The sequence below is a fragment of the Phytophthora sojae genome (genome assembly GCF_000149755.1).
Source record: "Phytophthora sojae unplaced genomic scaffold PHYSOscaffold_1, whole genome shotgun sequence".
NCBI classification, from domain to species: Eukaryota; Oomycota; class Peronosporomycetes; order Peronosporales; family Peronosporaceae; genus Phytophthora; species Phytophthora sojae.
Window position 1 is genome coordinate 12,860,061 of NW_009258115.1, and position 14,494 is coordinate 12,874,554.

Below are 14,494 nucleotides of genomic sequence, written 5' to 3' on the forward strand. Positions count from 1 at the left end.
GGCTGCTGCTGGGGCGTTTCTAGGACAGAGGCATTGGTATATAATAGAGATCGACTGCTCGTTGCATACTTCGTTATGCTTTTCTTATCTGACCAGAGCCTTGGTGGAGCGGGTTGTACGTCAGGGTGAGCTTTTTGGCCGTAGTAATGAGCGAGTCCAGAGCTTTATCAACCCCTTGCTCAGCAGCATCTGAAAACATATCAACATCAAGTTTATCAGATCTTGACAATAATTGCAAGGCTGTGGTGTACATGAACGTACACGGACGATTTCCCCACGTGCTGGAGACTTGGTGGCTCAATTGGGTCAGTGCATCATCTACTCCTTGGGAGCCTGCAATGAATGTAAAGCGAGCAACGTTAGTGGTGCTAGCACTCCAGACCCCATCTCCCCGTCGGAAAGTATACTTTTGTGCTTGTACTGATCACCACGGATACTCATGGTATACCGAGGTGGAGAAGCTGGTTGATCATTTCTGGAAGGCAGTGGACGTCGAGGACGTTGCCGTTGCTACATTGATACAATGAGTAACCTTACTACAAGAGTACATTTGTCCAGAACTTACCAAGAAGGTTTGCGTTGGCTGCTGAGAATGGGCTGGGAACAGCTCCGAGTCATCGTGGGATGTGAGTGGGTGTTCAAGCTGATAACGCAGCGCGTTGACTGCCATCCTTGTGTTCATTGTTGGAAGATCCTGCAGCACAAAATTTGAAAAAAAAAGTTAACAAGGTTAGTCTAATGCATTTTACTTCTGTAGCCAACACTTCACCACTTACTCGTAAGTCGGCTGCAAGCAATCGCGTGATCATACATGCTGGAACTGCTGGAAGCTAACACAGCACAACAAGACGGTTGGTTAAACGCCTAAAAGGAATATGTCAATCGACAAGCAATACCTCAGCTGATGACCCAGCTCCATTCAAAACGTCTTCAATTCCTACACCCGTCAGGAAAGTGGAGTCATTCGGGTTGTACTTCAATTCTACATTGAATCGAAACAAGGTATTAGACACATCGAGTTTGCAGTATGCAGCCGTGAGCTTTAGACTGCTGCGTACGTCTCCTCGTAGGTGTTGATGGAGTGTCGGCCTTCACAAGCAGCAAACAGGGGTGTTTAACGAATGTTAGCTTTGGCATCACCCCATCGACAGCTAGAAACTTGTTCCACATACCTGTCGTTTTGATAACAATGCCTTATCCGTAATGGCATCCGGATTAGAGCCCAGCAAAAATTCCGTTGTCCGAGTGCGGAATGGCGACTGGAGCACCACCTCGTTTGGAATCATCTTGTAAATTTCGACATGTTCGTAACAGGACATGGAGTGCAGCTTTTTCTTCTTTGTTGCGGGATACGCCACGACTATTGTCATCGCGATTTGGTCTGCTGGTCTTTCGTTTAAAATTGCCGTGAGGCTCGGAACCGGGTCATAGGCCAACTTGGTGGGGTCGTATGAAGTGACAGCAGCATGTGCCAGCGGATTGCCATACAAAATAAGCTTCCGCAAGTTGCGCAGCTCGCTCGTGTGGACGACAGCTTCTTCATCGGCAATCATGTTGTGCGCGAGATTGAGATAAATGAGATTGTAAAATCCCGCACCACGTTTTTCATCTAGCGTCAATGCATTCTGTTGTAAAATATCGTAGAGTTAGAACCCAGCAAATTCAGCTCGGTTTGATCGAATCGTACCTCTGGAAAGCCGGTAATCTTGTTGTAGCTCAGGTTCAGGTTTCGTAGCCGCGGCATGATAGCGAGAAACGAGAATACTTCCTGCCCTGAGATATTATTGCTATCAAGAGATAGTGTCTCAAGCCGTGAAAAGCGATCCATGATCGGTGGTAGCGACCGAATGCGATTGCTGCCAAGATAAAGCTCACGAATGCGCAGTAAGTTTGACAGCTCCTCCAGGTCTTTCGACCCAAGACAATTGAAAGCCAAATTCAGCACCTGCGATAGAACCCACATCGATGTTAGCGGACAATTAATCGCCCAATGCCCACCAAACTAGGAATGCACCTCACCTCCAGGTTCTGAAACCCGTTGTTCAAGGACACTTCCTCCAAAGCGTTGCACTGAAAATCCAGCTCTACCAGCGCTGGTAAACAACCGAACGGTCCTAATGGTGCCTAGATACCGAAAACGCAGCGATGATCAGAACATGCTCAGCTTTACTCCTCGACCTGTTCAGCTCGAACCTCGTTGTCGCTCATGTCTAGTCGCGTCAAGTTTGTGAAAAAGAGCAGATCTTCGGCCACAACGTCCGTAATGTGCATGTCGCTCAGTACTGCCTGAACAACTTCATCCGGGAATTCCACTATTCAGAGCAAACACGAAGCAAACCATCAGCCGATAAGTATCGGCATATATCTCCAATGGAAGAGTGGTTTACCAACCTCGACACCAATCCAGTAGAAGGAAGCCGTCCAGCGTCCGTGGGGCGTCGTTCGATATCACACGCTTCCTCGTTCCTCGTCGTGAGTGCTGATTGCCGCTACTGCCCACGACCGTCGGGGTCATCGGGTACGGAGGTGAGTGAATACTGCCTCTTGCAACTGTCTGTCCTAGCTGCATCAGCGTCGGATTTGGTGTGGGCTTCTTCAGCACTTTGTCGATCTTCCGACGACCCGCGGCTACTGGAATTGGGGGTCGAGTCTCGTGCTCCATTATGACAAAAGCACTAGAAGGCTTTCCTTCAGCTCCAGGGTAAGCGCAAACGACGACTTGGACTTCGTGGCGGTTTCCCTGCAAGCTCCTAAAATTAAGCACCCTCAAGATAAGCCGATCACCACGCTCTGAGCATGACTACCAAGCAGCACCACAACCTAAACAATGCCAAGCAACAGAACAAACCCCAGCTTCTTCTCGATATAAATGCATTCACCTTGTTCTTAGTTACACGCAAAAATGTGTCGTACAGGGTGATCTCCGCCAGCCCAGCAGCGAGTCGCGTCCATTTGAACCCCATTGTCCCAGCGTCCACGCAGAGCATGGCGTCGCCCCATGTGCAGCTTCGGCTTATGTAAACTTGGAGATGACCTGCCAGATGATCACGACGATGAGGCCGAGGATGACGACGTAGAGGAAGACGATCTGCGACGCCATCTTGCACTTGAGCTTCTTTAGGTGCATGCCGGCCTCTGCTGTGTCCTCGCGCGTGGCGTCCACGTTGGTGCGCACGTTGATGAGCTGCTCGCGCTGGTCGGCCAGGTTGTTGTTGATGTTCTGCGCCGTGGCCTCCGTGCGCGCGATGATGTTCTGCGCGTCCGTCAGGTGGTCGTCGATGCGGTCCGTGCGCTGCTGGTAGCGCGCCACGTTGTCCTGCGGCGCGCTGGCCTGCTGGCGCTGCTGGCTGCCGTCCATGAGCTTGGAGCGCTCCAGGTTGGCCTTGAGCTTGTCCAGCTGCGACTTGAACGTGCGCAGCTGCTGGTGCATCCGCCGCCGGTCCTGCGAGTCGCCGGCGCGCGACTCGCTCTCGAGAATGCGCATCTGCAATATAATAGTTAATTATTAGATAATAATAATTATTATTGTTATACGGGCAACATTATGGTGCACGTACGTAGCGCTCGGCCTCCGAGATGTTGCCCTGGGCGCGCTCCGTGAGGTCGTTGCGCTCGCCGGGGCTGCGCGCCTTGGGGATGGCGCGGATGTCAGACATGGCGTCGTCGCGGCACTGCTCGAAGTCCTCGCTGTATCCCATGAAGGCCTCCGTCATGGTCGCTGCTAGGCTCTGGGCTGTGTACTGTGTGCGCTGTAGTAGGGAGTTTAGCGGCTTCTCCTCGGCAGTGTTGGCCTCGTTGCTTACGCCCTCGCCTTGTGCCAGTCTCTCTTCGCCCGATACAAAGAGGAAGTCAGTCACACAACCCAACAATCCGCTGCCAGGAGCGAGAAAGGGATCTGCGACACCAACTTTACACAAAGTCTCTCCCTCTCGAAAGAGGTACAGTGTACCACTAACTTGTGGCGTTTTGATTGGCTGGGCAGCTTCAATGTAGCCATATGGCTCTTGATGTAGCTTGCCTCGGTATGACACAACGAGAAGTCGATTCTCTCCTGCGTTCGTCTCGAGGTCAAGATTCTCGACTTTTCTGAGGACCTCGTACTACTCATTGAAAAAGTCATCGGTCAATGAAGGGATTCCTATGTTTGTACTAAGTACGCTTTACAGGCACAATTTTTTGGCTGGGCTACTTCCAGGACTGCTGCAGGCTCGCTTCTGACAAGGTGGCATCAGTAAATACGCCTCGGAAAATTTGTCCAGACGTCTTCTTAATGCGTAGCACCGCAGTGTCGTCTCAGCAAACGATACTAAGCTGCCTGTCAAATATTCCAGCCTCTTCGTGTTTTCGCCCGCCTCATCAACCAGTGAGCAGAAAGTTGTACGACCCTCAGAGTTGACTTGGCCGCCAATCTCATTGTACACCTGCTCTAGTTGATCCCACATCGCAACGTACAACGGGATGACCGAATCCCCCTTCCGTGTGCCCTCTTGTAATTGTTGCAACAGTGCCTGCATCGCTGTAATCGCTGCTGGAATAGCTTTAATATCCACGGGCCTAACCGTATTAGCGAGACTTTTAGTCCGAGTATACGCCAACTTCTCCAGCTCATCAACTACCGTTGAGAATTTCAGGCGCTTTTCCGGTTCAAAGGCGCACATTCGTTGCACTAGTTCCCATTGCTTACCCAGGCAGATCAGAGGCGACGGAGAAGGCAACTTGCCCTGCCTTACGTGTTGCTTCACCACGGTATTCCCCAGACTGCCCCAAGGTAGGCACGCCTTCACCCTGTCGGCACCAGCTTCCACAACACGCAGTGCTTCCACAATACACATACCCAAAGAATAGATGTCTGACGCGAAGGTCGGCCGTGAATCATTTCTGATAAAACACTCAGGCGCCACCCAATGAGACGCACCGGAGATTCGCGGGTCGGAGACGTCGTCGGCGTTGATGCTAAGACCAAAATCGGTCACTTTCGCTTTCTTGTCACTCCCAATGACGATATTACTCCCTTTCAGATCACCATGGACAACACCACGCGCATGCAGGTACTGTACACCCAACGCGGTTTCATGCAACTTTTGCCATAGATCATTGGGGTGTTTTCTCAGATAGCGGACTAGCGTCCCGTTCGTGGCGTATTCACAAACAAAAAATGGTCGCCCAACATGGCACGCACCGAAGAGACGAACTACGTGAGGATGGCTAAATCCAAACCAAATGTCCACTTCGCGTAGAAATGCTGCCATCAGCTCTGACCGCTTCGTCGTACTTACTGCAGGAATGAATGAAGCACAGGACGACAAGGACGAAAAACTCGAGGAGCTGCTGACCAGCGAGTTCACGACACCCGATCGGCAAGAGCACCTGCGTGACCAGCTCCTACGCCTGCGCCAGAACAACTTCACCTGTCTTAAAGATTACGTGTCGGCCTTCCGGCACATCATCGGCAAGGTAGAGGAGATGAGCGACATCGACAAGGTCATGCATTTCCAGCAGGGGTTAGTCGTAGAGATCAAACAAGAGGTGAAGCTGCGCCAGTTCAGGAACACGACAGACGCAATTTCGTTTGCACTCATGTACGACCGCACGCACGCTGTAGGATCGCGTCAAACCAACGTGAACCGCGGAGGCCAAGGTCCACAACGCCTTCAGCAGTCGTCACATCACGTCGAGGAGCCGACCCCAATGGAAATCGGGAGTTCGCGCTTCGTCTCTCGCGAAGAGTGTCTGCGAAGTAATCTGTGCTTCTACTGCAAGGAGCCCGGACACCGCCTGGCTACGTGTCCTAAGCGGCCAGCGCGTAACAACCCCCGAGGCTCATCTCGTCCTCCACAAGGGCGCGGTTCTTTCCGCGCAAACCTGGGCTCGTTTCGCCGCATTGTTGAAGACGACGACGCATCCGACGACGATGACGACGCCTACGCAGACAACGCGACGACCACTGCGAGGTCATTGACAGTCTGCAGCTGAACATGGTGTCTCTCGACGCGAAGTTGTCGCCCAATCGTGAACTGTTGAGGTTCGAGGGAGCGATGAGCGGCCAAGCAGTGCGAGTCTTGATCGACAGTGGTGCAGAGCGCAACATTGTGCGTCCGGGCCTCGCGCAGCACTACGTTGAGGCCAACAAGGCGGCCGAGCGCTTTGATGGCACGACAACCCCGGCGCGTACCGCACAGCAATGTTTGGAGACTGTCTGCTTTGATGGCAGAGTCTTCAACGATGTTTCTCTCATTGAATGGGAGGTATCTTCAAAGTAAGACGTGATTCTCGGTCACCCGTGGTTAGTACAGTTCAACCCGATCGTAAATTGGCAAACCGGAGTGATGAGCTTCCCAATCAGCGTGTAGTACATGACTTCGGTTGCGTGAACAGCAGTCTTGAGGTGGCGGGACCGACGGTGGCTTCAGTGGAAGTGAAACCGGAATTTCTTCAGCACCCTCTTCCCCCGAACCTGCGGCAGCAGCTCGATGACCATGTGCAGGCAGACTACTTCAGTATGCCGTTGGGACCGAGCTCACTAGCAGCGCTGGGACACCAGACCTTACCACGCATCTTTGACGACGGTGACGATGGTACAGGCGCGTCGCCGCTGTGTTCTTGCGGCTGCGGAGTTCAAGAAGAAGGTGAAGGCTGACGAGTACGTCGAACTGTATCATGTCACGGTGAAGACGTCGCCCAAGCTGAAGTCCGTGTCATTGCAGCTTCAAGCGGTTCTTGAAGAGTTCGCAGATGTCTTTCCAGTAGAGCTGCCACCTGGATTACCACCAAGCCGCTCCATCGAGCACGAAGTGGTCTTGAAACCAGGGGCGACGCCAAGCAACCGAGCTCCCTTCCGCCTCTCGAAGGTTGAGCAGGAAGCATTGGACATCTTTGTGGCAGAGCTGCTTGAAGAAGAACTGGGTCGAAGTGTCGGACTCTCCCTGGGTATCGAACATCTTCGGCGTGCCGAAAAAGGATCCCGCGACAGGCAAGTTCCCATCCCGCTTGGAGTGGTTGCACTCGAACAACCGGCACATGCCGATTCGATGGGTCATCGGCTATCGCTTGGTGAATGCCGCCTCGGATGTGGCTAAGATCCCGCTACCGCACATCGAGCAACTCTTCGATCGCATGTGGTCTTCTCTATTCTCGACCTCGCGAGTGGATACCACCAAATGCGCATGTTTCCGACGTCAAAACAGTACACGGCATTCAGGACGAACCATGAGATCTATCATTGGAACGTGGAGCCCATGGGTCTGGCCGGCATGCCAGGCACGTGGACACGCCTGATGCGCAAGCTGCTGAGTCATCTACTGTTCGTGGTCGTTTATCTTGACGACATCTGCATCTTCTCGCGATCGATGGCTGACCACGTTGAGCACTTACGACAAGTCTGCGAAGTCCTGCGCGCTAACAAGCTTTACGCCCGTCCTGACAAGTGCGACTTCGGACAAGCCTCGGTGGACTTCCTTGGCCACACCATCTCTGCTGATGGGTTGCACGTGGACGCTCGCAAGACTCGAGCCATCGCAGAGTGGACCGAGCCATGCACCATCAAGGACCTCCAACGCTTCTTGGACCTCGCCGGGTACTATCGTCGCTTCATCCACCAGTTTGCGACGTTGGTACTGCCCCTGAGCTCTCTGGTCAAGAAGGATGTCGCTTGGGTATGGAACGAACACCAGCGCCAAGCTTTCAATGCCATTAAGCTCGCGTTCCAGCACGCTCCGGTGCTTCGTCTGCCGGACTTTGAAAAAACATTCATCGTGACAACGGATGCCAGCCATGCGTGCATTGGTGGAGTGTTTTCTCAGATGCATGATGGCAACGATCCCCCCGTGGCTTTCTTCAGCAAGAAGCTGGGACCTCACGAGCTGAACTGGCCTGTTCACGAGAAGGAGCTCTTTGCGATCAAGCAGGCGCTTACACGTTGGCGTCATTACCTCCATGGACTCTCGTTTGAAGTGTACACGGACAATTCGGCGTGCAAGTGGTTTTTGCAGCATCCACCCCTGTCGGGTCGCCTGGCCCGCTGGCTCGACTTCTTTGCGTCCTTCCAGTTCACTCTGCATCATCGTCCAGGAGCTTTGAATGTCGTTGCGGACGCGTTGTCGCCCCCCCCTGATGCTTCATCGAGTCCGGGGGAGGGGCAGGAGGATTGTGAGTCCAAGCCCGAGCCGGTTGTAGTGTGTACGGCGTGTTTGACGTCTACCACATGCACGAACATTCGAGACGTGGTCTCACGACGTACCATGGCTACGGCGAAGCTCCAAAGCATACCGTCCCGAGATCAAGCTGTGATGCTGGCCGTCAAACAGCCAGCCACAAACGCACTCGGAGTTGGCACAACACAGTGGCGCATGAGGTTGAACGCAGCGTCAATGGAGGACAGCACGGTGATCAGCTCACTTCAGCTGGATAACCAAACGAAGCGGGCGTTTCAGAAGGCATACGGCAGAGATCCAGTCTTCAAGCCACTGTGGAAGTCCAGACGCTCGTCGGAAGAGTACGAAGTCATTCACGGGTTGATCTATTTGAAGAGCAACGACAGCCTACGCCGCCTCTGTGTGCCAAACAACCGGAAACTTCGGCTCGATGTCATTCACAACGCGCATGATGCGGCGATCATGGCGCACCCAGGCATCCGTCGCACTCAGCTTGCTGCAGCACAGTGGTACTTCTGGCCGAGCATGGATCTGGACATCAAAGCCTACGTTCAGAGTTGTGAGTCATGCATGAGGTACAAGTCAAGCACCGGACGAAGAGCAGGAAAGCTTCAGCCGATCCCGTTGCCCGCTGCGTGTTGGGATGTTGTCTCGACTGACTTCATCACGCATTTGCCTGTGTCCGACGGCTTTGATGCGATCATGGTCGTGGTGGACACGTTGTCAAAGCGTCCAGTCTACATCCCGACGCACACCACGGCGACTGCGGAAGACATTGCCAAGCTGTTCTTCAACAACGTCATCCGGTACTATGGTATCCCATCGACCATCATCTCCGACCGGGACCCGAAGTTCACGTCGAAGTTCTGGAAAGCACTGGCACAGCTGATGAAGATCAAGACAGCGATGACGACTGCCCACCGAGCGCAGGCCGATGGCCAAATTGAGCGTCAGAATCGGACTCTCGAGGACTCGTTGCGATGCTCTGTTTCGTACCATGGCAACGACTGGAATGAGCACCTGCCCATGATTGAGTATGCGCACGCAACACTGGTGTCCAGCTCGTCGAAGCTGTCGCCCTTCTTCGTCGACACCGGTCGTCACCCTAAGAACCCATTGGGTAGTGTGGAGAGCGATCAGCCGGTGGCGAGGTCTCGTGTGGAGTACGCGTCTCGATTTGTTCAGCATCGTCAAGAGGTGATCGAACGTGCTCGGAAGAATCTGTTGGATGCGCAAGAGGCTCAAAAGAAGTTCTACGACCGGCGTCGTGCAGCAAACCCATTCAAGGTCGGTGATCTAGCCTTGCTGTCGACGCAGGACCTGAACATCTCGCACGCCACCGCGGAAACGACGCTTCGCTCACGGAAGTTCATCCCGCGATTCATCGGCCCGTACCCGATCCTGGAACTTCACGGCAACGTCGCGCTGCTGGATCTACCGGCCAACTTGAAGCACATCAGCCCACGCTTCAACATCGACAAGCTCAAGGTATACAACAGCAACCCTGATCGCTTCGTCGGCCGTGTGATCCCGAAGTCGACTCCCGTGATTTTCGACGACGATGTCGAGCCACTACGCGTTGTCGAAGCTCTGATCAAGAAGCGCATCTTCAACCGCCAACCTGAGTACTTGGTCAAGTGGCACGGGCTCCCTCACCATGAGAACACGTGGGAACGCGAGCGCGACATCAAACACGTCAGCCACTGGCAAGCGCTGCTAAAAGCCCTTCGCCAACGCAATAGAGTGGCACGGGCCTAGTGGAATTCTCTTGAACAGAATTTTCACGGTACTGTTCCTTACATCGAGGGTCTACGGTACTAGCAACTTCAACTTCGGCGACTTCAACGTTCAAGGTGCCGGGACTCGCTCAAGTCGGGGGGAGTGTAATGATCTGCACGTGCAAGAGCAGAACACAACCACATCATCAGTTGAGTCCGCACGCAGAGCCCAAGTCGTCGTCTGCATACTCACCGGTTGCGCAAGCTCCTGCTCCGGCACGCCTCAGCCAACCACTTCATGTTTAGGACCGAGCGCCATGAGGGTGCCCTCGGGTAGATGGATAGCAGCAAACAGAGAAAGACATCAATTCAGTTTCCATTTTACTCGCAACACAACAAGCACAACCAGAACCTTACAATATCCCCTCTACTGCAGCCTGTATAATAGCTGTTTCTCCATTTTCACCAGCAGCATTCACATCAGCCCCACACTTAGTGACCAAGAATTGGACAAGGGTGGTGTCACCTTTACCAGCGGCTTGCATTAGTGCCGTAGACCCGGACTTATCAGTGGCATCGACGTTAGCTCCACACTCTGTAGCCAAACACCGACAGACTTCAAGTAGCTTCTCGGCAGCGGCCTTCATCAGTAATGTACGGCCACATGCGGATGTTTCATTTACATCGGCCCCACATTCTCCAGCTAGGCACCGAATGACGTCGATCTGCCCTCCAGTAGCGGCCTTTAATAGAGCTGAAGACCCGCTTTCATCCCTTACGTTTACATCCGCCTTGCGTTCTCGAGCTAGATACCAGACGACGTCGGTATGTCCTTCAACGACGGCTTTCATTAGTATGGTGGCTCCATCCTCGTCAATTGCGTTGACATCAGCTCCGCAATATTCAGTAAGGAACTGAACGAGTGCGAACTGCCCTTTAGTGGCGGCCTGCATCAGAGCCGTGGTGCCTCTGTTGTTCGTGGCGTTCACGTCCGCCCCGCGTTCTGCTACTAGATATCGAATGACATCAATGTGCTGCCCTGAAGCAGCTTTCATGAGCGCGGTCGTCCCGCTTGCATTCGCTGTGTGAACATCCGCACCACACTCTCCGGCTAGAAATCGGACGACATCGAGGTGTCCTTACCCAGCGGCCATCATGAGGGAGCTAGATCTTTGACGTTTACGTTTATTTCGCATTCTTGAGCTAGATAGCGGACGGCATCGATATGGCCTCCTGCTGCGGCTTCCATGAGTGCTGTGAACCCGTTCCCAGTCGCTGCGTGGACATCAGCCCGGCACTCCCCATCAGATGACGAACGACACTGATTTGTCCTCGGCCCGCGGCCGCCATCAGAGCTGTAATTCCACGACTGTCTCGGGCGTTCACATCTGCCCCGCACTCTCCAGCTAGATAGCGGGTGACATCGATACGTCCTTCGGCGCCGGCCTTTGTTAGTACGGCATATGCAGTGTCGCCACTCACATTAATACCGCAGTCTCCAACGAGATACCGAACGACATCAATGGATCCGACAGCGGCCTCCAGCATGCGCATACTAGTAGATCGGTCCTTCACGTCGACGCCCCATTCATCTACAAGATACTGGATACAATCGAGATGCCCTCCAGCAGCGATTTGTTCGAGTAGATCCGCCCCGCATTTGGCTTTGGCGTTCACATTGCATTCTTCCGCTAGATATCGAACGACATCCACATGCCCTTCAACAACGGCCCTGCCGAACGCTGAGTATCCGGCTCCGTCAGTGGCGCTGGCATTGGCGCCGTTCTTTACCATGCCGCGAAAGTATTCAAGATCCCCCGTCGAGCAGCATCGAAAAATGATTGAGGCGTGTCCATTCTCGCCTGCCTCCCTCCTCTCTCGCTTGCGTCTTCAGCGTCGAAAATCAAAACTCAGGAGAAGGCTCTTACTTAACATTTACAAAAAAGATCAGTGTACCCATCGATATATGAAGCTATTGGCCGGACCACGGCGGAATTATTTATCCGCAGTTCGTAAGAACTGCCCCTGCGGATGTTTGAGATAATGCAACATAAGTTGTTATGTTGCATTATCGGTTAAAGAGCCATTTAATACAACAGCAATGACAGTTGTACAGCAATTATACTACAGCATAGCAGCGCAAACGATTCATTAGAGCTCAGAGCAAGTTTTTGGCGATAAGCTAACCAGGCAGCAGCGACAATAAAGAAGGGTGATCAGTCAATCAATGTAATCTGTGAGGAATCGACCGTATCGGGGCAGCAAGCGAGCAGAGTCGCCGTCATATCGGCTAAGTTAGTTTAGACATGTGGCTGTCATTTCTAAGATACGATATCTACATGTACATGTTAAGAGATTCGACTGAGGTCAATCCGTGTCACTTGGGTTGCAACAACAATGTATGAAGATGTATGGTAGAATACTTGTTGAATGTCTACGAGTAGCGAGTAACGGTTGAAGGCATTGACTGCGAGAGACACTAGCTTGTGACTCGAGGGTTACGAGCGACAGCATGCGTGCTGTGCTCTCATGGCTGCGGCCATAGTAGTCAGATAGAGTCTACGGGGGTTTTACCGCTTGAGAAGCTTTCCCCTACAACAACACTTAAACAACAAGAATCACAACCAATTTTACACTGAAGTACACACTTTCATTCCTGTACTCGACTAGCCCTTCGCACACAACTACTTCGCGTAACTCGACACAACTCATCCACACCGGCAAAGTGCTCAGAGTTGCGGCAGCGATTCTCTTACATGTCGGATGCCACAGCAGCAGCAATGATAAACCGTCGTTGAGTAAACAAAATTATCGCTATTGATTAATGATACAGATACTGTAGTGGGTGCAGACTGTTTGTTGCGAGCCGATTTCGAAGTGAGGAGAGCTAAACCACGATCGGCGTGGAGCACTGACAGGCGAGGAGTTTTTGGGATGGGGCCGCCTATCGCACACGCATGCACATGGTTTTGTAACAGATATGCTCCGGCCACGTAGTCGCCTCCTCCGACATGCGAATGAGTTTTGAGGTACTTCTTAATGACAAATGGAGCTTCATGTAGGAGGTCTTATATCAAAAACGACACACCAAATACATAAAAACTGCAAATTATTCGTATTTATTTGAGATCATACTAAAAACAAGAGGAAAGTTGTAGGAGCCTACGACCAGTGATGTGCAGAAACATTTTAGCACGCAGGTCTGGTGAACGAGGGGTTAACTCAAGTGAACTACACTGGGCGATAATGCCTGAGAGCAAAGCTTCAACTGCGACAGGAGATAACAGGAACACGGCCGAACCCACTGCCGGGTCACAATACTTCACAAGTATGAAGAACCTCTCCTAGGCAACCTCGGCCGTATGGCCCACAATGCGTCGCGGTCTCAAAGACGAGCATGAGTTGTGCTACGTAGTGGTGATCATGTTCCACCCCGATGAATAGGTTCCTCCAGTCCGGTAACTCAGACGGGAAATTATGCAACTAACTGCCGAAAGAAAGTGTGACCAAAGATTGACAGAACCATGAGCAGGTCCGTCAGTACGACGGAGCATCATCTCCACGTATACGTAGATCTCAACAATTCATTGCTTTTGTCTTGAACTAACAAATAAAGAGGAAAGAAAGAAGCTCGGCATTTCGAGAGCGGAATCGATAGCACAGGCTCATGGCGCCGCGGCAGCTAGAACTTCCGCGACGTCGGTAAATCCATTTGCCATGGCTATGCTCTTGGCCTCGTTCACGACGCGCACGTGAGCTTTCTTAGCGAGTAGCTTGACCATGCCGATGTTGTTTGCCTCAACAGCGTCAAGCAGAGTCCGTTCAACGCTGCAGGGAGCGCTGTAGCATTTGCCTCGACGGTCGGAGTGGATTTCGCGATGAGAGCACACGCCACCAGCTGGCTCATACTTCTCCACCAGCATCTCGACAAGCTTCGTCGAATCTGCAGCGGCAGAGGCGGCCAGCGCGAACCCAAGCTGCTCTTGACTACCGTTCCGGACCAGAAGCTCCATCACATCCGAGTGATCATTCCGAGCGGCAGCGCACATCGCACGCATAGCTGCAGCCGTGCTCACTTTGGTTGATCCGTATTGAGACTGAACAGCCAGCGGTGTCGTAAGTATGCGCAATATCGCCGAGTGAGAGTCGTCACCGTCGCTGCTGTATGACTCGCGTCTTTCGAACAGAAGATATTCCAGCACTGCGAGATGTCCGTTTGCAGCAACTAGGCCCAGGGCCTCGTCGACAGCGCAGCTTTGGGAGGGCAGCAGTCTCACCACATCCACAAATCGGTTGGTTGCTGCGTTAATGAAACTATCATCCATCGGGCCTCGTACGTTGAAGCGCTTTAATAAAAACTCAACGACTCCGGCTTGTCCGCAAGCTACCGCCGATTCCATAGCCGCTCTGAAGCTGCATTGCTGGCTGCACTTATCGAACAACACCCTCACCACGTCGACGTGCCCATTTTTCGCCGCTCCAATTAGAGCTTTATACGAGCAACCTTCACTTCGATGCTCAAGCAGCCACAGCACAAGATCGACGTCTCCCTTTGCCGCTGCACCATCCATCGCACGCTTCGTCCAAGGTCGGGTCGACCCATACACGTGAACCACTCATTGCAGA

At 52.8% G+C, this 14,494-nt stretch overlaps 6 protein-coding genes across 6 annotated transcripts; all 6 read right to left on the reverse strand.

Annotated features, from left to right (window-relative positions):
• Positions 1-73: 73 nt before the first annotated feature.
• On the reverse strand, positions 74-809 carry PHYSODRAFT_310462 (hypothetical protein; the record flags this gene model as incomplete). The annotated part of the gene is made up of 5 exons (XM_009519590.1): positions 74-189; positions 262-333; positions 438-510; positions 566-694; positions 777-809. The coding sequence occupies 5 exons, from the start codon at positions 807-809 to the stop codon at positions 74-76; spliced, it is 423 nt and encodes a 140-aa protein (XP_009517885.1).
• A 342-nt stretch (positions 810-1,151) lies between these two features.
• On the reverse strand, positions 1,152-2,662 carry PHYSODRAFT_310464 (hypothetical protein; the record flags this gene model as incomplete). Its single annotated transcript, XM_009519591.1, has 6 exons — positions 1,152-1,625; positions 1,688-1,945; positions 2,020-2,124; positions 2,194-2,312; positions 2,392-2,479; positions 2,552-2,662. 6 exons carry the CDS (start codon positions 2,660-2,662, stop codon positions 1,152-1,154), a joined length of 1,155 nt encoding a protein of 384 aa, XP_009517886.1.
• A 197-nt stretch (positions 2,663-2,859) lies between these two features.
• Positions 2,860-3,827, reverse strand: PHYSODRAFT_349568 (hypothetical protein). The gene is made up of 2 exons (XM_009519592.1): positions 3,558-3,827; positions 2,860-3,484 (listed from the first exon to the last, which is right to left on the reverse strand). The coding sequence occupies exons 1-2, from the start codon at positions 3,711-3,713 to the stop codon at positions 3,014-3,016; spliced, it is 627 nt and encodes a 208-aa protein (XP_009517887.1). The 5' UTR covers positions 3,714-3,827; the 3' UTR covers positions 2,860-3,013.
• Positions 3,828-4,613: 786 nt separating this feature from the next.
• PHYSODRAFT_378116 (hypothetical protein) lies at positions 4,614-5,264 on the reverse strand (the record flags this gene model as incomplete). The annotated part of the gene is made up of 2 exons (XM_009519593.1): positions 4,614-4,778; positions 4,809-5,264. Coding segments are annotated over 2 exons (621 nt in total), but the record flags the coding sequence as incomplete, so codon positions are not given.
• A 5,807-nt stretch (positions 5,265-11,071) lies between these two features.
• PHYSODRAFT_295360 (hypothetical protein) lies at positions 11,072-11,662 on the reverse strand (the record flags this gene model as incomplete). The annotated part of the gene is made up of 1 exon (XM_009519594.1): positions 11,072-11,662. One exon carries the CDS (start codon positions 11,660-11,662, stop codon positions 11,072-11,074), a length of 591 nt encoding a protein of 196 aa, XP_009517889.1.
• A 1,871-nt stretch (positions 11,663-13,533) lies between these two features.
• PHYSODRAFT_295361 (hypothetical protein) lies at positions 13,534-14,268 on the reverse strand (the record flags this gene model as incomplete). The annotated part of the gene is made up of 1 exon (XM_009519595.1): positions 13,534-14,268. The coding sequence occupies one exon, from the start codon at positions 14,266-14,268 to the stop codon at positions 13,534-13,536; it is 735 nt and encodes a 244-aa protein (XP_009517890.1).
• Between the last annotated feature and the right edge of the window lie 226 nt (positions 14,269-14,494).